The 24065-nt window shown below is 43.5% G+C and overlaps 1 protein-coding gene across 12 annotated transcripts in view; it reads left to right on the top strand.

Annotated features, from left to right (window-relative positions):
* Positions 1 to 24065, top strand: part of NEDD4L (NEDD4 like E3 ubiquitin protein ligase) — a 635056-nt gene that overhangs the window by 497801 nt on the left and 113190 nt on the right. For all 12 annotated transcript variants that reach the window (XM_089683436.1, XM_089683437.1, XM_089683438.1 and 9 more), the window contains 2 exons: positions 15684 to 15734; positions 23468 to 23529. In XM_089683436.1, coding sequence (XP_089539562.1) covers positions 15684 to 15734; positions 23468 to 23529 — 113 coding nt within the window. The remainder of the gene's footprint in view (positions 1 to 15683; positions 15735 to 23467; positions 23530 to 24065) is intronic.

The raw sequence follows: 24065 nt of genomic DNA, 5'->3' as shown, positions 1-24065 counted from the left end.
GACACCAACGATGGGGCACTATTCCTCCCACTGACACCAACGATGGGGCACTATTCCTCCCACTGACACCAACGATGGGGCACTATTCCTCCCACTGACACCAACGATGGGGCACTATTCCTCCCACTGACACCAACGATGGGGCACTATTCCTCCCACTGACACCAACGATGGGGCACTATTCCTCCCACTGACACCAACGATGGGGCACTATTCCTCCCACTGACATCAGTGATGGGGCACTATTCCTCCCACTGATACCAACGATGGGGCACTATGCATCCCACTGATACCAACGATGGGGCACTATGCATCCCACTGACATCAGTGATGGGGCACTATTCCTCCCACTGACACCAGTGATGGGGCACTATTCATCCCACTGACATCAGTGATGGGGCACTATTCCTCCCACTGACACCAATGATGGGGCACTATTCCTCCCACTGATACCAACGATGGGGCACTATTCATCCCACTGACATCAGTGATGGGGCACTATTCATCCCACTGACACCAATGACATGGCACTACTCCTCCCACTGCAAAATTACAGTTATGAAGTAGCAATGAAAATAATTTTATGGTTGGGGGTCACCACAACATGAGGAACTGTATTAAGGGGTCGCGGCATTAGAAAGGTTGAGAACCACTGGTCTAAACTAACTAGTAGTAAACAGGAGGTGAAGACAGGCCCAGCCTGTCCAGACAATATGGGGATTTAACACACAGAAGTTGAATCCAATGCGATTTTACATCAGCTAACATTGACTAAGGGAACATGGAAGAAGTGTGTGTGGGGGGGGGGGGCGGTCAATTGTCTAGCTAGATCTAAAGTAATTGGTACTAAAAAGGAGGTGAAGGCAGACCCGGCCTGTCCAGACAGTATGGTGACTTAACACACAGAAGCTGCATCCAATGCAATTTTGCATCAGCTAATACTGACTGAGGGAACATGGAAGAAATGTGTGTGGGGGGGGGGGGGGGGGCGGTCAATTGTCTAGCTAGGTCTAAAGTAACTAGTATTAAACAGGAGGTGAAGGCAGACCCGGCCTGTCCAGACATTATGGTGACTTAACACACAGAAGTTGAGTCCAATGTGATTTTACATCAGCTAATACTGACTGAGGGAACATGGAAGAAGGGGGGGGGGGTCAATTGTCTAGCTAGATCTAAAGTAACTAGTACTAAACAGGAGGTGAAGACAGACCCGGCCTGTCCAGACAGTATGGTGATCTGCAGACTTGGTACCATCCACAGGCAGCTTAACTCTTCAATAAGACACGGAAGTTGAATCCATTGCAGTTTTACTTCAGCTACGTGCACAGAGGATGTTTTTTCTAGTCTTTTGAAGTGCAAGAAGATGATTTTTCTAAGCCCTGCCTCTGTGAATAGCAAGCACTGACTGAGGGAACATGGAAGAAGTGGGGAAGGTCTAGCTAGGTCTAAACTAACTTGTACTAAACAGGAAGGGAGGACAGAGGAAAATACATAAATTACATTAGTAAACATGTTGTAATCCCCCAAACCACCACTAGATGTCAGGATACTACAAAGCAATAAAAAATTAATGCAGCTCATCACAAGACAAAAAAAATGTGACAGTGGGGCAGGACAGTACAGGCGAACCTCGGTTTATGAATGCCTCAGTTAATGTAATTTTTGGTTTACGAATGAAAATCCATTGAAAATAATGCCTCGGTTTATGATATTTTTTCACAATACGAAGTAAATTTCCCCAGGATGCATTGCGGCTGGGAGGTTTATAGAGCCTTTAAAGTGCACTTTATAAAGAGTTTAGAACAGATAAGACTTTTTTTGACTTTTTTCTGACCTGCGGAACGGATTAATTGTTTTTCAGTGCATTTACAAATTTTTTTTTTTAATCATGTCCCTGTCCAGTATTTATGCCTTTAAAGTGCATTTTATAGCTGTGTGCACTATATGTGTAACCCGTGTCTCCCCGGAGCAGTATATCTGCTATAGGGCGACGGGGAAGCGGATAATACTAGTGGATGATCAAACTTCTCGTTGAATTGCTCTGCTAGGAATTGCTAGCCGAGGGGATTTGCCTTCATTTCTTGTTCTGAATGATACCTGCAAATAGACAGGAAGTGAGGAAAAATCTCTATAGTTGTAGCCCCATGGCGGCTTGTTTGTTTGCCATCTGTGTTCTATTGGGGGAAGATTCTTGACTCATGGCCTCAACAGAAAGGGAGAGGGAATCCCTCCAAAGTGGAAGCCACCAGGGTCATCAGAATGTCTCCATTGGAAGATTTCCCCTCTATTCTTGTTCTGGACCCCACTTAAAATGTGGGATTCTTTTCAGTCTCTGTGACAGTGGTCATCAGGGTGAATCTCCCTAATGGGGACACAGACAGCGGTGAAAATCTGACAGACGTTCCAATCCTCTCCATTTTATCCAAAACGGCTTTAAAGCAGGGCAGCACAGTGGCTAATGGTTAGCACTTCCGCCTGGCAGTACTAGGGTCATTAGTTTGAATCCCAGCCACGGAACCTCCTGCCTGGAGTTTGCATGTTCTCCCTGTGCCTGCGTGGGTTTCCTCCAGGTACTCCGGTTTCCTCCCAAGCTCCAAAGACATGCTGGTAGGTTAATTGGCTTCTGTCTAAATTGGCCCTTGTATATGAATGTAAGTTAGGGACCTTAGATTGTACGCCCCTTGAGGGTTAGGGACTGATGTGAATGTACAATATATATGTAAAGCACTGTGTATATTGACGGCGCTATATAAGTACCTGAAATAAATAAATAATAAAGTGTTTGTAAACCCTTACATAGAAACATAGAAAAGTGACGGCAGAAAAAGACTGAGTGGTCCATCGAGTCCTCCCGTTTTATGTTTTTGTTTGTTTGGGGGTTTTTTTATGTATTTTTTTTTTGTTTTGTGGGTTTTTTTTGTTAGCTTTTTTGTCTGATTATAGATCTCAAGCATACATATACCCAGTGAAGTGACTGGTCTCAGGTGATACACAGATGATGAAACAAATCTTCCTACATAAGTTGCACCTGTCTATCTGTAGCTTTCTCTTCTCTACATCTGTTTAAAGTGCAGAATTTATCAAGATTGTTTGATAGTTCAGAAAAAAGGGGTCGGGGAGCTGAAATTATACTCAGAGATCAATAAGGAGAGTTCTGAGAGTTCACAGCGCACAGGAACAGAGCTGAGGCTGTCAATTTCCTGGAGGACCCTCCACTGTCACCATTTTTCTCTTGGTGTCAGGAAAACTTGTCAGAAGGGATTCATGCTGATAGCAGGGGAATGAAGCATCAGACAGAGTGCTCTGGATTGAGACAAGTACACACTATAGTGAAATATGCTTGGTTCATATTTCATGTCTGAGGTTTACAACCACTTTAAGGAGACCATGTTACTAGACCAATCATTTTACCATCAATCTTCCCATACGTTGTTGAGCGTCATTATTTACCTGTAAAAGCCCCCATTGGGTAGACATCCAAAAGCCCCCAGACAGCTGCTGGGTGCTGCCAGCTTGGATGCAATGTCATCAGCCCCAGAATCAGAGCTGCAGCTCATATAACACCCCCCCCCCCCCCACCTCCTCCACTGGCAGCTACATAAAAAGGTTCTGTAAAGAGGTGAGGGGTGGAGGAGCTGGGCCAGCACAGAGACAACTACTTTATGTCTACTTTGATGGGTATTTAATACTTGCAATGGGGGGGGGGGGGGATGGGGTTGGCCCATCTCAAGAATTTTTATTCATCCCGAATCTGGGCTTTAATTTTGGCCATTTGTATCTTACCTGCTGTGATTGTCATTGATTGAACCCACAGATGTAATGGAACCAGAGGCGGACTGACAACTTATGGGGCCCCCAGGCAATAGGGGATCATGGGGCCCCTGTGTCCTTGCCCAAACTCAAAAAAGCCTATGAAAAAGGTACCAGGGGCATCTTATGGGGCCCCCTACTGACCCCGGGCCCTCGGGCAGTGCCCGAGTTTCCAAATGGTCAGTCCGCCCCTGAATGGAACCCTGCGCTGCCCAAGGGTCCGACCTCTGAAAAGTCCAGATAAAATTGTGGAATGGTGTACAGTTAAAAATCTCAAGTTTCTCTGTCTCAGTAGCGCAGGACTGAAGCGTTTGGTTGAAATGGGACGTCATCTTTGTTTTTCTCTCGCCCCCAGTTTTCAGAAGTTACTTGTAGGTTTGGCGCCGTGTTATATGCTGGGCATTGATAGGACGCGATGTGTGTCTCTTCCCATCTCCCGTGTCATCTGGCACACTCCGCTCAAGGCAGCCCGCCAGGAATAACTTCTCACTTGGCCTGACATCAGGGGCCAGCTACTCATCCTATAGGCAGTCTCAGGGAAATAAACAGGTTTTCTCACATCCCCCTCCAGAGCCCAGAGTCTCTACTGTTAACCCTGCAGGTGACTGACACCGACAGTTGGAGACGCCCATTAAAAGGCCTGTCACTTGGCGGTAGATGTGGAGGGGAAGGAAGGACTGATGCTGGGAGTCTATTTTTGAAATCCTGCCGGCAGTGCGGCTGGATGGTGCACCTGTCTCTTGCACCCGCACCTAAACCCTGCAGTCTCATTCACTGGGGCTAAATGCTCAGCTGGGTTCACACTGATGCAGTGCAGAACTCACACCGGTTTCTGTGCAAATTCCACACCGCATTAGATTTGCACCCCGTTCATGCGAACCGCTGCGGGTGTGTATGTTAAGTTAACACCCTGAAATCGGTTCCCAAAATGCGGTACGAAGTTTAGAATCAGACTGCATGGGTGTGGATACCTATGAGATCCCATTCTAGTGTGGACAAAAAAAACGATCCTGTACCTTTTTGGTGCGGGTGCAGTGCGATTTGAGCCATACAGAATTCGCATGTGATTTGCACAGGAATGCGGTACGAATGACATGCAATGTGCCGCACTGCAGAAGTGTGAACCCAAGCTCAGTGTTCATAGGGGCTTAACCACTTCAAGTCCGGACACTTTCACCCCCTTACAGTCCAGGCCAATTTTCAGCTTTCAGCGCTATCACACTTTGTTATCTCTATCTATCTATCTATCTATCTATCTATCTATCCCCTATATTCTATCTATCTATCTATCTATCTATCTATCTATCTATCTATCTATCTATCTATCTATCTATCTATCCCCTATATTCTATCTATCTATCTATCTATCTATCTATCTATCTATTCCCTATATTCTATCTATCTATCTATCTATCTATCTATCTATCTATCTATCTATCTATCTATCTATCTATCTATCTATCTATCTATCTATCTATCTATGTTGTTTTATGGGTCTACACATACCACAGATAGGAGGGACAATGTGGATATTAATAGATTTAGATCTATTTCTTCTTTCCTATCTCTGTGTTTCATCTGTTTGCTTATGGCTATGAATAAATACAAATCTATCTTATCCATCCATCCATCCATCCAGTCATATCCGACCCTTGGCGATTGCATGGACTGTCACTCGTAAGCGATTGTTTCCATGAATTCTCTTAGCAATTATATTACAGGGTAGGTTGCCAGGTCTTTCCCCAACCCCTACCATGTAGGAAATCCCGCATGGCCAGAGATGAAACTAGGACAATTTAGACAGGAGCCAATTAACCTACCAGCATGTCTTTGGAGTGTGGGAGGAAACCGGATTACCCGGAGGAAACCCACACACACAGGGAGAACATGCAAACTCCATGCAGGAGGCGCCATGTTTGGGAATTGAACCCATGACCCAATTACTGCAAGGAAGAAGTGCTAACCACTAAGCCACTGTGGCGCCCATTTTTCTTATAAAATTTGGCAAATAATCTTTCTTCATAAATCTTGGCCAAAATGTATTCATCTATCTTTTTAGAAAAAATAACCCAAATTAGTTTACACCCACAAAGGCTGTAAAATCAATCATTTCTCCTTCTCTCTGGCTGCTTTCTTGCAGCCATTGAGAAATACTGTGTGAGCTGTGATTGGTCACAGCTTGTCACATGGTACAAGGCTGTTGAGAATAGCCTTGTACCATGTGATCTCTGTGATCATTCGCATATTTCACACGTAGTAAGCAATGTCAGTAAGTGACATCTTGCTTACTACTATTCATGTGATCACTGATTGGCCAATCAGGGATCACATGAATCGGGACCTCACCCAGAGGTCCCATACAGCGATCGGTGTTCTGCTGTGTCCCCGGGAGCGCACAGGCAGTGAATGCGGGGGCCATTTATAAACGGCAGCCTGCTTTGGCACTGCTCCCGTCCAGCCGTTCTATGTACATGGTTTGGATGGGAAGTGGTTAAGGAGCATGTTTGACCTCTGCAGAGAGACCACTGCTTCCCCTCATGGCCTGATCTAGGGGGATGCTGGGGTGGTCTTTGCCCCCCCCCCCCAGATTCCAGTTGTGTCACCTCAAAGCCAACAGCCCCCTCCCGCCTCCACCATCCCAGGTCTGTGTGCCCAGCTGCTGAACTCTTCTTGGGGCCGGAGTATTGGATAGAGACCATTCCCCACTGAGACCATGGGTTCCACTGTAAGGGCCAGTTCAATCTTCACGCGTTTCAGTTGCTTTATTTCTGCATCCAAAACGCACAGAAAGTAGGTGATATGGTTTCCAACATCATAGTTCACATTAGTGCTTGCAATTCCAGTGCGTTCCGGTTGCAGAAAAAAAACAGGCTGCATTTTTTCTGCACAGAGCTGTACTGGAACGTGGTAAAACGCATCAAAAATGCACTGGAACACACATGTCCCTATTTTGGGCTGGGTCACACTATAGAAATTGGTCCAGATGAGCTCTGCATGCTCGTTTTTGACACGGTGCATTTTTATGCATTTTTTACACATTCCGGTGCATTTTTTATGCGTTTCAGAAAATTTTTTTCCCCTCATTTTCTTCAATTTAAATAAGGACTTGTGCATTCCAGTGCATTTTTAGTGCATTTTGGTGCCTTCTGGATGCATGTTACCACGTTCCAGTACAGTTCTGTGCAGAAAAAATGCAGCCTGTTTTTTTTTTTTTCTGCAACCGGAACGCGCTGGAACTGCAAGCACGGATGTGAACTATGACATTGGACACCATATAACCTACTTTCTGTGCGTTTTGGATGCAGAAAAAAAGCAACTGAAACACATGTAGTGTCAACTGGCCCTTAAATTGAAGAAAAAGACGGGAAAAAATGAACTGAAATGTATAAAAAAAGCTCATCTGGAACGTATCGGGACTGAATTTCTATAGTGTGAACCGGCTGACAGATACCATTTTTTCTACTCTAAAGAAAACAAACTGTAAGACATTGAACCCCTTTTTTGTTTTGGGGCACCTGGAATGTTTATAGATGATTACGGCTGAACTAGTAGTTTGACTTTGAAGAGAGAAGAATGGAGGAGACAAGTCATTTCTTTCCAACTCTACTTTTTTTTTTTTTATTGCTGTAGGTTTGTCATCCTTCCCAGCAGCTTCTCAAACTGTCAGATCTTATTCTGTTATAACCCAGCATCCTCAGGTTGATTATACACGGGCGTCAAGCCAAGGCAGCTTCATTCCCGTCATGTTTGTATGATGGCAGTCTGCAGTGCAGTATAGACCCTTCACCTCCCTAACCTCCCCCTCCATCATTCGCTGGAGTATGATAACATGTGGGGATCGGTCCTGTGAACACTTCCAGCTTCTGATTATTATTGATACTATTTTAAAGCCAGGGTATATGACACATAGGGTACATAGGGTATGTCACACGTAGTGATGTCAGACAGAAGACACGTCACACATATAGAGTATGTGGTACATAGGACATGTCACATATATAGGGTATGTGGTACATAGGACATGTCACACATATAGGGTATGTGGCACATAGGACACGTCACACATATAGGGTATGTGGCACATAGGACACGTCACACATATAGGGTATGTGGCACATAGGACACGTCACACATATAGGGTATGTGGCACATAGGACACGTCACACATAAAGGGTATGTGGCACATAGGACACGTCACACATATAGGGTATGTGGCACATAGGACATGTCACACATAGGGTATCTGACACGCAAGGATTGTGGCGCAATAGGGCATGCGACACTCAGGACATGTGCACATAGGATATGTCACACATGGGTATGTGGCACATAGGGTATGTGATGTATAGGGTATGTGAGGTATAGGGTATATGACACATAGGACATATCACGTATAGAGTATATGGCACTTGGTATGTGGTATGTGACACATAGGGGATATCACATGTAGGTCATATCACATATAGGGGATGTCACATGAAGGACATATCACACATAGGGGATGTCACATGTAGGACATATCACACATAGGGGATGCCACATGTACAACATAGAGTATCAGACATAGAGAATAACACATGTAGAACATACCACACATAGGAGATGTCACATATAAGACATATCACGCATAGGGGATGTCACATGTAAGATATATGTATAGGGGATGTCGCGTGTAGAACATATCACGCATAAGGGATGTCACATCTATAACATACCACACATAAGAGATGTCACATGTAAGACATATCACACATAGGGGATGTCACATGTAGGACGTATCACGCATAGGGGATGTCATCTGTAGGACGTATCACGCATAAGGGATGTCACATGTAGGACATATCACACATAGAGGATGTCACATGCAGGACATATCATGCATAGGGGATGTCACATATAGGACATATCACGCATAGGGGATGTCACATGTAAGACATATCATGTATAGGGGATGTCACATGTAAGACATATCATGTATAGGGGATGTCACATGTAAGACATATCATGTATAGGCGATGACATATCATGCATAGGGGATGTCACATGTAGGACATATCATGCATAGGGGATGTCATATATAGGACATATCACGCATAGGGGATGTCACATGTAGGACATATCATGCATAGGGGATGTCATATATAGGACATATCACGCATAGGGGATGTCACATGTAGGACATATCATGCATAGGGGATGTCATATTTAGGACATATGCATAGGGGATGTCACATGTAAGACATATCACGTATAGTGGATGACATATCATGCATAGGGGATGTCACATATAGGACATATCATGCATAGAGGATGTCATAAGTAGGATGTATCACACATAGGGGATGTCACATCTAGAACATACCACACATAAAAGATGTCACATGTAAGACATATCACGCATAGGGGATGTCCCATGTATGACATATCACGCATAGGGGATGTCCCATGTATGACATATCACGCATAGGGGATGTCCCATGTAAGACATATCACGCATAGGGGATGTCCCATGTAAGACATATCACGCATAGGGGATGTCCCATGTAAGACATATCACGCATAGGGGATGTCCCATGTAGGACGTATCACGCATAGGGGATGTCCCATGTAGGACGTATCACGCATAGGGGATGTCCCATGTAAGACATATCACGCATAGGGGATGTCCCATGTAGGACGTATCACACATAGGGGATGCCCCATGTAGGACGTATCACGCATAGGGGATGTCCCATGTAGGACGTATCACACATAGGGGATGTCCCATGTAGGACGTATCACGCATAGGGGATGTCCCATGTAAGACGTATCACGCATAGGGGATGTCCCATGTAGGACGTATCACACATAGGGGATGCCCCATGTAGGACGTATCACGCAGGTTCTATTCATGCAGGCCAACCCTTGCTCTGTCCATGTACTGGTAAATCTAAAGATGATATGGAATGAGGTTGTAATGTCCCGTATGTGGTGTGGTATTTACGTTTCTCCGATCTGCATTGTTCCGTAATTCTTCCTGCATTGATGCCTCGGTCGGCTTTACTGCTTAGTTCTTTCCGTTTCAAAAATTCCCCAGGATTGCTCCTTTAAGAACCCTGCATTGTGTCTGCTATCCCAATGGGGCGAAACCTCAAACTTCATTCTTTGCAGCTAAACTCTGTCCGTTTAGCTGTGTATTCAAGCTGAGCTCCAGGCTCCCCTTCAGTCCTGCACAGTTGTACCACTCCTGGACTGAAGTTGCTTGCTCTGATTTGGCTGCACACTGTGAGCTTCTCACTGTGTGCTTTAGGGCTCATGTACACTGCAGCTGATAAACTGACGTTCAGGAGCTGTTGAGTGTTTTTTTCAGCAGCCCCTGAACTCTCCCTAATGTTCTCCTATGTGTCCATGTATACATTGTCGTTTTCAGGCAGTTGAGTTTACAGTCGTTTTTTTGAACGCACCAAACTTGCATTCAGGAGTAGATTTTATCTGCGTTTCAAATGCTTGTAAACGCGGGTTAACCGTGTTTATAAGCATTTGCGTTTAGAAGCGTTTTTTAACTGTTCCATGTCCAGATGCTGTCCAGAGCCTTTTTTCTTCAACAGAAATGCATGCAAAGCGTTTTCCATGTACTCAAATGGACCCGGTACCCCAGCGCAGTCAGTTCCAGGTTTTGCGTGAAGGAAAAAATGGTAGAACGTACTGCATTATGCTCATGATGGGATCCATAGTGAATACAACCAGAAAAGACAGGTCATCTCAACACATACTGCTCTCTCTGCTTCTGCTCTCTGTATTCCTCTCAAAATGTCTGAAATAGTTAATTTTTTACTATTTTTCAGTGCATTCTGGGACATTTGGGAAGGTCTCCTGAGGTTATCTTTTAAAAACGCTTCTAAATGCAAACGCATAAACAGAGTATGGAAACGTGGATAAAGTGGCATTTTTTAACCTACGTTTTCCAGCAGTCAGTTTCCATCGTTCAGAAGAGTTTTCCAAACACCCCGTGTACATGAGCACTTAGGAGCTGTAGGAACTCAGATGCTGTCCTATTTTATTAGGATGAAGTCAAAGCTGTATGTATTTCTCCAATGGATTAAAAATACATTCAAAGTACAATGTCTACACTTGTCCATGGTGAAATGACAGGCCCTCTTTGAACTCCACTGCCTTTCTTTGGACAAGTTGTACAGACAGGCTCAGGACTTTGGAAGTCTTCTCCATGTATAAAGTCTTCTGTTCCTGTGAAAAAGCCGAACATCCCTCTGTAGCTAGGTTTACCTGCTTTCACATCTCATCTTTTTTGTTGCCTTTTTACCAAACTTATAATTTTATCTCCTACTGATGTTCCCATGCAAATGACAGCACAAAGTAGCGATCAGGGTGTGTGCATGATTGTATACATTATGTGCCGTGTTCCATGCACTAATGGGGGTGCAGTTAAATAGCTGTTCACTAGCTGGTGCGTACGGCGACTGTGCGCTCTGCCGGAGTAGGGTTAGGAACGTTTCAGCAATTAGAATGGCAGGGAATATCTGAAATGTTCTGTGCTATAATTTAGAGGAAATCGCTGTACCTTTTTCACAATTCATTTGGAGCATTTTATATATCATTACGGTACATAAAATGTTATTTTTCCTGTTTTTTATTTTTATCAGGTACTTATATAGCGCCGTCAATTTACGCAGCGCTTTACATACATATCCACTTGAGCTCTGCAAAGTTTTACCCCCTTTATGACCAGACCATTTTTTGCTCTTTAGCACTGCACTGTTTTAACCACTTGAGCTCCTGAGGATTTACCCCCTTAATGACCAGGCCTCTTTTTGCTACTTGGCGCTGCACTAATTCAACTGATAATTGCGCGGTCATGCAATGCTGCACCCAAACGAAATTTACGTCCTTTTTTTCACACAAATAGAGCTTTCTTTCGGTGTAATTTGATCACCTGTGCGCTTTTTATTTTTCACGCTATAAACAAAAAAAGGCCAAAAATTTTGAAGAAAAACAATATTTTTTACTTTCAGCTATAAAAAAATATATAGTAAACTTAAAGTTGGTTATAAATTTAGGCCAAAATGTATTCTGCTCCATGTTTTTGGTAAAAAAAATCCCAATAAGTGTATATTGATTGCTTTGTGTGGAAGTTATAGCGTCTACAAACTATGGTATAACTATGGTATAACTACTGCAATTTTTTCTGCTATACAGCGCTGCGCTAGTTTAACGGACAATTGCGCGGTCATGCAATACGGTACATAAATGAAATTTACATCCTTTTTCCCCCACAAATTGAGCTTTCTTTCGGTGGTATTTGATCGCCTGTGCGGTATTTATTTTTTGCGCTATAAAAAAAAAAGGCTGACAATTTTGAGGAAAAAAAAACAATATTTTGGACTTTTTGCTATAAAACATGTCCAGTAAAAAAAAAAATGCAAAAATCAAATTTAGTCATAAATTTCTTCCAAAATGCATTCTGCGACATGTCTTTGCTAAAAAAAATGATCGAGGGAGGGAAACTCTGCAGCTTCTCACAAGCTGTCAGAGAACTGACACAGAACAGGGCTGTGTGTAAACAATGCAGCCCTGCTCTGTGTCAGTGATCACCGTCAATCGTGGGAAAACGGCCGGTAAAAACCGGCCGTGACCCGGCGACTGACACCCGCGGGACAGGTAGGGCGGGCGCGCGCCTCGTGCGCGCCGCCTACCTGTTTTGAAGGCAGCCGTTTTAAAACGTGCTTTTGCCTACGAGTGCCGCCCTGCCGCCGTTTATATGCAGTGGCTGGGCGGCAAGTGGTTAATTGGTAATAGTGTGGTCATGCAACACCATGCCCAATTGAAATTTATATAATTTTTTTCAAATAAATAGAGCTATCTTTTGGTGGTATTTGATCACCACTGGGTTTATTATTTTATATTATATAAACGAAAAAAAAGACCAAACATTTTGAAAAAAAAAAACACCAATATTTTCTACATTCTGCTATAAAACACATCCAATAAAATCATTTTAAAAATATCAAATTTCCTCATAAATTTTGACCAAAATGTTTTCTGCTGCATGTCAAAACAAAGTCACAATAAGTGTATATCGATTGGTTTGTGTGAAAGTTATAATGTCTACAAACTATGGTATATATGTTGAAATGTTTATTTTTATACTGGTAAAGGTGGTGAGCAGTGACTTATAATAGGACTGCAATAGTATGGTGGGAAATCTGACACTAACTCTACCTCCTCCCTGGGCCAACTGATAACCTCCCATGGCGTCCAATACCACCTCTATGCTGATGACACCCAGATCTATCTCACCACTCCCCAGCTCACCCCCTCAATCTCCTCACGTATCACAAATCTACTAAGCAACATATCAGCATGGATGTCACATCACTACCTTAAACTCAATCTTTCCAAAACTGAGCTGTAATATTTCCTGCCCCCTTATCCCCCACTCATTACATTACCATTAAGATCAACAGCACAACCATCGGTCCTTCCCCTCATGCCAGGGTGCTAGGTGTTATCTTAGACTCTGACCTCTCCTTTGGGCCCCACATCCACTCACTGGCTAAATCATGCCGCCTTAACCTCTGGAACATTTCCAAAATCCGCCCCTTCCTGACTAATGACACCACAAAACAACTTATCAATGCCTTAATTTTATCCTGCCTCGATTACTGCAACTCCCTCCTCACTGGCCTACCGTTACACAGGCTATCCCCCCTTCAGTCTATTATGAATGCTGCTACTAGACTCATACACCTTACCAACCGATCAGTGACTGCTGCCCCTCTCTGCCAGTCCCTCCACTGGCTTCCACTAATCAGGGGCGGACTGACCAATTGCAAACTCGGGCACTGCCCGGGGTCAGTAGGGGGCCCCATGAGATGCCCCTGGTACCTTTTTTCATAGGCTTTTTTGAGTTTGGGCAAGGACACAGGGGCCCCATGATCCCCTATTGCCCGGGGGCCCCATGAGTTTTCAGTCCGCCCCTGCCACTAACCCAAGGTATAAAATTCAAAATACTAACCACAGCTTACAAGGCCATCCACAACACTGCCCCTAGCTACATCACCGACCTCATCCGCAGATATCGTCCAAATCACCCACTCCACTCCTCCCAAGATATCTTCCTCTCTAGCTCCCTCATCACCTCCTCCCATGCTCACCTTCAGGACTTCTCCAAAGCCTCTCCCATCCTCTGGAACTCCCTGCCACAGTATGTCCGGTCAGCCCCCACCCTGTCGGCCTTTAGGCGATCTTTGAAAACCTACTTATTCAAGGAAGCCTACCCCACCTCCACCTAAGAACTGTATCACCTCCACCAGATCATCCCCCACAGCTAACACCTTTTGTATCACCTCCCCCTTCCTTTAGATTGTAAGCTCCATGAGCCAGGCCCTTCTATTCCTTCTGTACTGAAATGTATTGTAATTGTACTGTCTCCCTTATATTGTAAAGCGCTGCGCAAACTGTTGGCACTATATAAATCCTGTATAATAACTGACACTTTGTGAGATCTGATTAACTGATACTGACATCACCAGTGGCACTAATACAGTGATCAGTGCGAAAAATATACACAGTCACTGTACTAATGACTCTGAATGTGAAGGGGTTAACATCTAGGCTATCAAGGGGTTAAATGTGTACCTAACAATGTTTAGTATGTGTGCTGTTTTACTAAGCAATGTGCCGGTTTTTACAGGGAGAAAAAAAATGGCACATCACTATTGTCCGAAGAGAGCTCTGTGTTGTTTACCAACACAGAGCTCTCTTCTGTTATTCGCTGATCCAATCAAGGGATCTCAGCCATAAATCATTGGCTCGGACCCACTGATCAGCTTGTGCTGCAGAAAATGACAGCACAGACTTTTGTGTCCATGCGCACATAAAAGCTGCAATGTACTGGTATGTGATTGTGCCTGTACGAGATGACCTGATTTACTGTGGTGGGTCAGCAAGTGGTTATTACAGAATTCTCAGATTGAAGTAGAGCTAAAGACAATGATTTTTTTCATTTTGGATAGAGTAAGGGAGGGTATACCCCCTTTAAGTTTTGTTTTGGTTTTTGCCATCTAAGTCCCATTGAGGAGAATTATGGAAATGATAGAAAATTCCTTCTAAGGGAATCCTTGGTTGTCTCCAGAACTAGTGTTCCCATTAGACGATTTCCCCTCTATTCCTGTTCTGGTGACAACCCAAAACATTAACACATCTTAATGTGAAACTCGGGCACTGCTCCAGGGCCCAGGGTCAGTAGGGGGCCCCATGAGATGCCCCTGGTACCTTTTTCATAGGCTTTTTTGAGTTTGGGCAAGGACACAGGGGCCCCATGATCCCCTATTGCCCATTGGCCCCATGAGTTGTCAGTCTGCCCATGATCCCAGATCACTTATATCTGTCTCAAAATGAAAAAATAGTGTACTTTTAATTCTGTTCTTGTCTCTTCCATCCAGTGTTCAATTTCCATGCAGTAGTCCTCATACAAACCCTGAGATTTCCATGAAAGGTCCGTTAGCCCGCTGAGTCTAGCTGCACATATTCTGCGCTTCCAATTAATTTGCCTTAAATATAGCATATCCATTACAATCCTCCGTTTGCTTTGTCACCATGTGAAGCTTTGATTAAAGGTTACTGTCAGCTTGTGTAGAAGTGAATGGGTTTTAGGCAGTTGAGAATTTTTTACAGTTAATCAAGTTATTTATATAAGAGTAATATACAGTGAACTTTTTATTGAAACGGGCATTGGTTTTTCCACTGTTCCACCTCTTTGAACTCATGACGTCTACTCCGACATCTACCCAAAAATGATAAATTACTTTGCAACAATATTTCATGTGTAAGCTACGTATTATTAAACTCTCGTGTTCTCTTTTTTTTTCTTGCAGACTAGAGATGACTTCTTAGGTCAAGTTGATGTACCTCTAAACCACCTACCAGTAAGTGGCCTCCTAATCCCAGCATGGACTTTAAAGCAGAAATGTAGTTATTTCGGGCCCCCAGAGTTATGCACACCATGGCTTACTTACACTTTATGACAAGAACTAGTTTGCCTTTCTCCAACAATGGAGTGTTCATGGATAGCTCCCAACTGTGCCTGATTTTGAGGGACTGCCCCTAATTTTAAAGGACTGTCCCTGATTTTGAGGGACTGTCCCTGATTTTGAGGGACTGTCCCTGATTTTGAGGGACTGTCCCTGATTTTGAGGGACTGTCCCTGATTTTGAGGGACTGTCCCTGATTTTGAGGGACTGTCCCTGATTTCGAGGGACTGTCCCTGATTTGGAACAAAGCCCCTCTGTCTCTCTTTCCTCCTGATTTGTCCCTCATTTTGGTCTGATCCATATAGTTGTATATAAAATGAACTTTTTATCTTTCAAAAAATGTTTCTCAGTGCAAAACCTTTCATTCAATTTCTTAATTGTTGCATTAGTAAATTTCAAAAGCCATAATAAAGGAATTGTAGTGGTTAAAAAAAAGCACTTTTGGGTTTAACTAATCTTTTTGTGTGTGTGTATAATTCTCATTTAAGGGGGCGTGGCAGGGGGATGTCCCATGCCTACATACTTGTGCTAATAGGTGTCCCTCATTCCCATCTCAAAAAGTTGGGAGGTATGTTTAAGCCTCCCCTTGTCAGATGCTGCCATCTTCTTTCAGGTCCGAAGTCTTCTATCTTCAGCCTTTTGTCAGTCATGAATGACTTAACCTGCAAACATGGGAGTTTCTTCTGCCCACCACCCAGATTTTACTCTTGGTAAGAGCCTATAAATAGGAAAAAATTGTTAGCAGGCCAGGAAAGAGATTTTAAGACAAAAGTTTTTAAAGTGGAAGTAAGGTCCACTTTTTAATTTGTACCTACAGGTTATCCTATAATAAGGCTTACCTGTAGGTACAGTGAATGTCGCCCAAGCTTGCACCATTTAGGAGATATGAGCACAGGATGCACCCGGTGCCATCACCGGCGCAATCACTGTGAAGGGACAGCACACCCGGAGCTACTTCAGGCATGCGAGGGAGTAATGTCATCGTGGCCCCCCGGGCATTCATACAACTGGAGCCCGCGAACCTGAAAGGAAGACCAGGTGAGGATGTAAGTGCCAGGCAGCCGTGACAGCACTGCGCAGGAAGGCTCTGTGTGCAGGTAAATCTGTTATAATGTGCTAGTATGCAGTGCAGATTAGTACATTATGACTTAAACCTGCAGGGGGACCAGATTTTGACACCGACTGCGCAAACTAGTGGCCTCACAGAACTGGGCTTTTTTCCATGGGGCCACTCATGTGCGCACCTGTCTTTCACACAGCGCGCTCCCAGCACAAAGACCAGGGTGTCGCTGAGAGCCCTGGGTCCTGTCCTAACGATTGGGACCCTGAACTCCTAATTCTGGGTCACCTGATCTCTGTGATAGCCTCTGGTCAGTCACTGTGAAGCCTGCCCCCCTTGTTTTCTCTCTGTGAATGGAGGAGAGAGATACATTGTATCTCTCTCTGTCCTTTCAGAGAGAGAAAAAAAAGTGTATGTAAAAAATAAATAAAAATAATTAAAAAAATAAACAAAAATACCTAGATCAAGGTTTGATCTAGGTCTGTGCCAGGGTTAGTAATTTGGTCAAGGTCAGGTTTTTTTTTTTCTTGGGGGAGTGTCAGGCTTTTTTTTAATTTCTAAATTAATATCAGTGTCAGAATATAAATATATATATATATAAAAAGAAGCAAACTGCGCACTATGGTTTCTGAGCTGTACTACGGGTACAATCAACAACTAACATACACACATGCAGTTGTGATTGTCAGGAGCAGGAGAAATTATTTTGGGTTTCTCTTTGGTGGTAGGTTATGGTACTAGCAAGAAATATACAGCTAAATTTAAAAAAAAGTTGTTGTTTTTTTTACTATTGGTTTTGTCTTTTGTTTTTTTAAATGGCACTTACGATTTCAGCACAAAAATCACATGTCGCAGCTGGAACAAATGATACGACAAATTAAGAATTTGACTATCGACATGAATTTTTGTTCAATTTTCAGATCGTCTATGGCCTGCATAAGTCTGGTACTTTTCAACTACCTTTGACAGACCAATATATCCAGTAAAAGTGGCAGTTAGAGGGTTGAGACCATTTACCAATGACGGGAGCTTACAATGATCAGCTTTTATTCATTTATGTAAAACCTTTATCTCAAAAAAAAAAAAAAAAGGCTGTTGCTGTAACTGCTTCAACCGAACTAGTGTCCTGCTTTAAAAATTTGTGAGCAGACAGGTTCTATATTGTAGAGGGGACATGCAATATCTCTTCTGCAATAATTAGCCTGCTCACAGTGTTCGGCTGCTCTGGCCAATGAAGACTGGCACAGCCTGGCACCCAGAAGAAGCTGGGTAGAGGATGCTGGCACTGGTGAGGGATGTTGAACTGTTGAAGGAGAGGTAAGTAACCTTGGACTTTTGTTCCGCTTTAAAAAGTGTTAGCTGGGGTTTGGCTTGAATTTGTTAGTCTCAGGCGCCATCCACACTTGTGTGACTTGCCATGCGACTTTGGACACACAACGTCACATGACAAGTCATAGCCCATTGCTTTCAGTGGCACCTGTTGAAAAGTATGCAACTTTGAAAAGGTTCCTGCACTACTTTGATGCAACTTGAGTGCTGGAAAGTGTAACATCACATCAAAGTTGCACTTGAAATCATAGGACTCCAAAGTTGCACAAGTGTGAACAGAGCCTAATGTATAATCCATCTACCACTGCCCAGTCCAGACAATGCTGCTGTCCAAGAGCATCTACGTTGCTCCTTCATATATAGAGGTGCCACCCTAAGACAGGAAGTGTGTCACTGATAGGATCACCAGATGAAAATAAAGGAAAAAATCCTTAAAACTGAAAACTAAAGTAGCCACCACATCTAAGGACTTGCATTATATAAAATGTTGGGGTTTAGATACGCTTAGAAAAACCATGTGCTAAAACCCCTGAACAATCTCATGTGTGAAAACCATACACCGACCAGCCATAACTTAACCACTGACAAGTAAAGTGAATAACATTGATCTCACTACAGTGGCACATGAAAGTGAGTGCAAAATATTAGACAGTAGGTTGAGCATGTTGCCCTGAAGTTGATGTGTTGAAAACAGAAAAAATGGGCAAGGGTAAGGATTTGAGCGACTTTGACAAGGGCCAGATTGTAATGGATAGACCAGTGGGTCAAAGCAAATCCAAAACTGCAGCTCTTGTGGGATGTTCCCGGTCTGCAGTGGTCAAGACCGACCAAAATTGGTCCAAGGAAGGAAAACTGGCAACAGGCAGCCAAGGCTTATTGATGCACACGAGGAGCGAAGGCTGGCCCGTGTAGCCCAATCCAATAGAAAAGCTGAAGGCTTGCTGAATAAGTGAATTCTGGTTCTAACAGGTGTCAGGTGTATAGGGCTGCGTAGCCGCAAACCTGTCAAGGTGCCCATTCTGATCCATGTCCACAGCCAAAAGTGCCTACAATGGGCATGTAAGCATTAGAACTGGACCATGGAGCGGTGGGAGAAGGTGTCTTTGAGGTGCTGGCCTCCAAATTCTCCATATCTCCATCGAGCATACGTGGGATGTGCTGAAAAAACAAGTTTGATCCAAGGAGGCCCCACCTCGCTACTTACAGGACTTAAAGGATCTGCTTCTGGTAGCTTGGTGCCAGATACCACAGCATACCATCAGAGGTCTAGTCTAGTGGAGTCCATGTCTTGACAGGTCAGTGTTTTTTTTGGCTGCAAAAGGGGGACCTACTAAATGTTAGGTGGGTGGTTATAATTAGTGGTGCACCAAAATGAAAATTCTGGTGCCGAAACCGGTACCGAAAACCGATACCGAATGCATGTGGCCGAAAACCAAAATGTCTGCGTATGTGGGGGGTGGGGAGGCTCCAATTTTTTTTTCCACTTTCATGTATATTTTAATTTTTTTTTTAACTTATGATTTTATTGCTGTCATATAGGGGACCAATAGTCCCCTATGTGATAGCATATGAGTAACAGGTCCTCTTTGTAGGGGGAGAGGATGGGGAGAGGAGCAGTGGAGGGGGTGGGGCGAGGGGCAGTGTATACAGTGAGGAGAGCAGTGTATACAGAGAGGCTCCCTCGCTGTCTGTCACTATATGTCGGTGCTGATTTTTAAATGCAATTGCCAGCTTTTTTTTTTCTTCACTATAGCTCACAGAATTAGCTGTCACTTTCACTGGAGCTAAAGGAAACTGTTTCTTTTATCTCGGGAAACAAAATAAAAGGAAACATTGTTTCTTTTAACTCGGGGAAATAAACTAAAAGGAAACTTTCTTTCTTTTAGCTGGGCGGAAAGTGACAGCTAATTCTGTGAGCTATAGTGAAGACAAAAAAAAGCCGGTAATTAAATTTAAAAACCAGCACTGAAATATAGTAACAGCCAGTCACTGTATACACTGTTCCTCTCTTTCCTTTCTCCACCGCCCAAACCCCCCCCACATCTGCAGTACACACAGTCCCCTGCATCGGCACCTGTATTGGCTAAACTTTTCCTATCGGAAAATGCTGATAGAGCTATTTTCGTCCGACATGTTTTTCGGTGACCAAAATTTCTGTGCATCCCTAGTTATAATGTTCTAGCTGATGAGTGTACAAAGTGTGACATTTTAGTTCCCAGATTGCCAATAGTGTAGCACTACGGTGGTGGGTCACACAGCCATTGAGACTCGAGTGTGTTCTGACATCTTCTAACTCGCACTTTCCTGGGTTGCAGGCCAGTTGATGCAATTTTTATAGAGTAGTAGAAGAAATAGCATGGGTGTGCATTGCGCTGTTGGTAGAAAATGAGTGATAGGAATCAGGAGCAGTGGATTAACATCAAAATTTGTGTGAAAATTGGCAAAAATGTGAGTGAAATTTAGCTCTATTACAACAGGCCTATGGTGAACATTCCATGAAGAAAACAAATGTTTTTGTATGGCATAGGTGGTTTAAAGTGGAACTGCACTGCATCTGAGCACCACAAAGCAAAAATGCTATTTTATTTTTTATTTCAGGTACTTATATAGCGCCATCAATTTGTGCAGCGCTTTACATATATATTGGACATTATCAGTCCCTAACCCTCAAGGGGCATAATAATCTAAGGTCCCTAACCCACATTCATATATAGGGCCAATTTAGACAGGAGCCAATTAACCTACAAGCATGTCTTTGGAGTGTGGAAGGAAACCGGAGTACCCGGAGGAAACCTGCTTAGGCACAGGGAGATCATGCAAACTCCAGGCAGGTTGTGCCATGGTTGGGATTCGAACCGATGACCCTAGTACTGCCAGGCAGAAGTGCTAACCATTTAGCCACTATGATGCCCATTTTTAATTCATTGTTACTGTTCAAAGCAAATTCACCCATCCATCCGTATCTCCATGCTTTATTTTCCTGAGAAATCATTTTGAAAAACACCCCCTGCTATTTCTGGTAGTGGCCATCTTGAGTAAGGGCAGATGATTCATGTAGCATTTACTTACTAGAATCTATCTGCTCTTAGCTCATGTATTGGCTGAACTGAGAACCCTCCTTCCCCTTCTGAAGACTGCTGGGATGTATGACATCATTTGCCTAGGCATGGGAACCAGGAAGTAACTGAAGAAATGTAAAAAAAAAAAAAGTTAAAAATAAGTACATATGATATACTTTCCTATCCATTTACTAAGGATTACAAATAGTCCGGGTTGATTGAGAGATTTGTGATTATACTTTAACCTCTTCGCGCCGGCGCCTCCCACCCTTTTAAGAGTTTGTGAAGCCGGAAGGCGGGGCAGGGTTTTAGGGTCATGTGACTTCCGTGATTCACCGTCACAGCGGTCACATGATCATAAAAGGTCTCGATCAAAAGGGGAGATCGGGACCTTTCCGTGAGTCACGGACATATGTGCTGGGAGCACGCAGGGTGCGCACTCTCAGCACATATGTATTTTCTAATTGCACGCAAATATGCGGCCACTCGACATTACGGCCCAGATGCCAAGAAGCCGCATATCTGCGTGCGCTCGGCATCAAGGGGTTAAGGAGGGGTGGGAAGATGTCCATGATGACAGAAGAAGCGGGCAGCCACAACTACAAAGCATGGATGCAAGTGTGGACAGAGTGCAGGCCCTCGTATATGCATGTTGATGTGTTTTTTTGATAACAAGGGGATAGTTCAGTATGAGTTCATAGCATACAACGGTCAACCAACATTGTTACTTGGAAACTCTGAAAAGGTTACAGGAATCTGTTCAGAGCAAAAGACCGGAACCAGGGGCGGATTGACCATTTGGAAACTCGGCACTGCCCGAGGGCCCGGGGTCAGTAGGGGGACCCCATGAGATGCCCCTTTTCATAGGCTTTTTTGAGTTTGGGCAAGGACACAGGGTCCCCATGATCCCCTATTGCCCGGGGGCCCCATGAGTTGTCAGTCCGCCCCTGACTGGAACTGTAGCCTGACAAGTGGATTCTCCTCCACGACAATGCTCCTGTGCAAACTTTTTTTTATATTCCATTCTGGAAATTAAATTGTCACACCTCATATATACTATATATAAATCACATTGTACCAATGATCATCTCTATAATTATATTTTATGGATATATGTTCTGGGTGGTGTTTGAGAAATATCAGTAATATCTTTGTAACTTTTTTAGTGAAAAAAGAAAAGGAAAGTAAGACCGATGCGGTTTTTTCAAAGTGTACACCCTGAGATCGATAGGAGCATTGCCACAAGTCAATCCATATTGGATGCCGTCTGTACCGCAGGCCGATATTTCACATCAACGAGTGTTGAGCAGACTGTATAGCACACAGTGGAGCAATAGTTTTTTTATTACATGATAAATGTGGCAGGTTTTTTTTTCATATGGCGGTGGTAGGGTAGCCATAATCTCCTCAATCCTTCTTCTGTCTGACACCCGTCACAGTCACCCTAGGTTCACAGATAAGCATTTTCTGCAGCAGTACAGTCCATTTAACACGATTTCCTATGGGACATGTTCACACCTGTGTGTCTTTACCCAGTGCATTTTGTGGGGACTTTTTTTTAACACAAAAAGTTGCATTTTTGGATCAGTAGACCTCAATGGAAAGGCTGCAGAAAAGCATGTATTGCGTTTTTGATGTATTTTACGTTTTAAATCTGCCTAGCAACAAGAAAAAAAAAAAAAGCAAAACGCGATAAAAAACACAAATGCAAAACGCAATGCAGAAACGACTCAAACACAACCTGCATAGGTTTGAACCTAGCCTAAAAGAGTGTTCTGTTTAAAGCTACCATAATGGGCTATAATAGGCAACCCCAATTTTTAGACGTGGAACGCAGGAATTTCCAACTTGCTTTAAAATCTTTATGCAATCGGCTGAATGGCCTTTCTTTGCACCCGGGAAGTCTTGCATCATGAGGGTGCTAACGGCAGTCCGGGTTGAGCCCTGCCAGTCATTGTGTCTGAGATTTCCCCGTCTACAGCTATGGTCAGAGGGCAGCGAGCAGGGCGGCCTTTTCCTGAGCCATTAAGCCTGTTGTAATGTCTACAGGCAGATCAAGTTCCTTGATAGCAAAGCCTGTAAAATAATATACTTCCTCTGAGAACAATACATACACCTTGTCAAAGTTTAAATCCCTAGAGAGAAAGATGATGTTAAAAATTAACTTTCTCTGTTCACAGACGGAAGATCCCACAATGGAGAGGCCGTACACATTCAAAGACTTCTTACTCCGACCAAGGAGGTGAGTTTTCCTTTCTGTCTGCTTCATCATCAACACATTGATTGCTTTTATTTTCTATATATGTGAGGTTTTGTGTGTGTGTGTGTGTGTATATACAGGTGAAACTCGAAAAATTAGAATATGGTGCAAAAGTTCATTTATTTCAGTAATGCAACTTAAAAGGTGAAACTAATATATGAGATAGACTCATTACATGCAAAGCAAGATAGTTCAAACCGTGATTTGTCATAATTGTGATGATTATGGCTTACAGCTCATGAAAACCCCAAATCCACAATCTCAGAAAATTAGAATATTACATGCAATCAATAAAACAAGGATTGTACACAGAACAATATCGGACCTCTGAAAAGTATAAGCATGCATATGTACTCTGTACTTGGTTTTGACCCCTTTTGCAGCAATTACTGCCTCAATGCGGCGTGGCATGGAAGCTATCAGCCGGTGGCACTGCTGAGGTGTTATGGAAGACCAGGATGCTTCAATAGCGGCCTTCAGCTCTTCTGCATTGTTCAGTCTCATGTCTCTCATCTTTC

Source organism: Staurois parvus, unplaced genomic scaffold, assembly GCF_062004578.1.
Source record: "Staurois parvus isolate SC_StPar_1 unplaced genomic scaffold, SC_StPar_1.0 ptg000310l, whole genome shotgun sequence".
Classification (NCBI taxonomy): domain Eukaryota; kingdom Metazoa; phylum Chordata; class Amphibia; order Anura; family Ranidae; genus Staurois; species Staurois parvus.
This window is presented reverse-complemented; position numbering and strand designations above follow the sequence as displayed.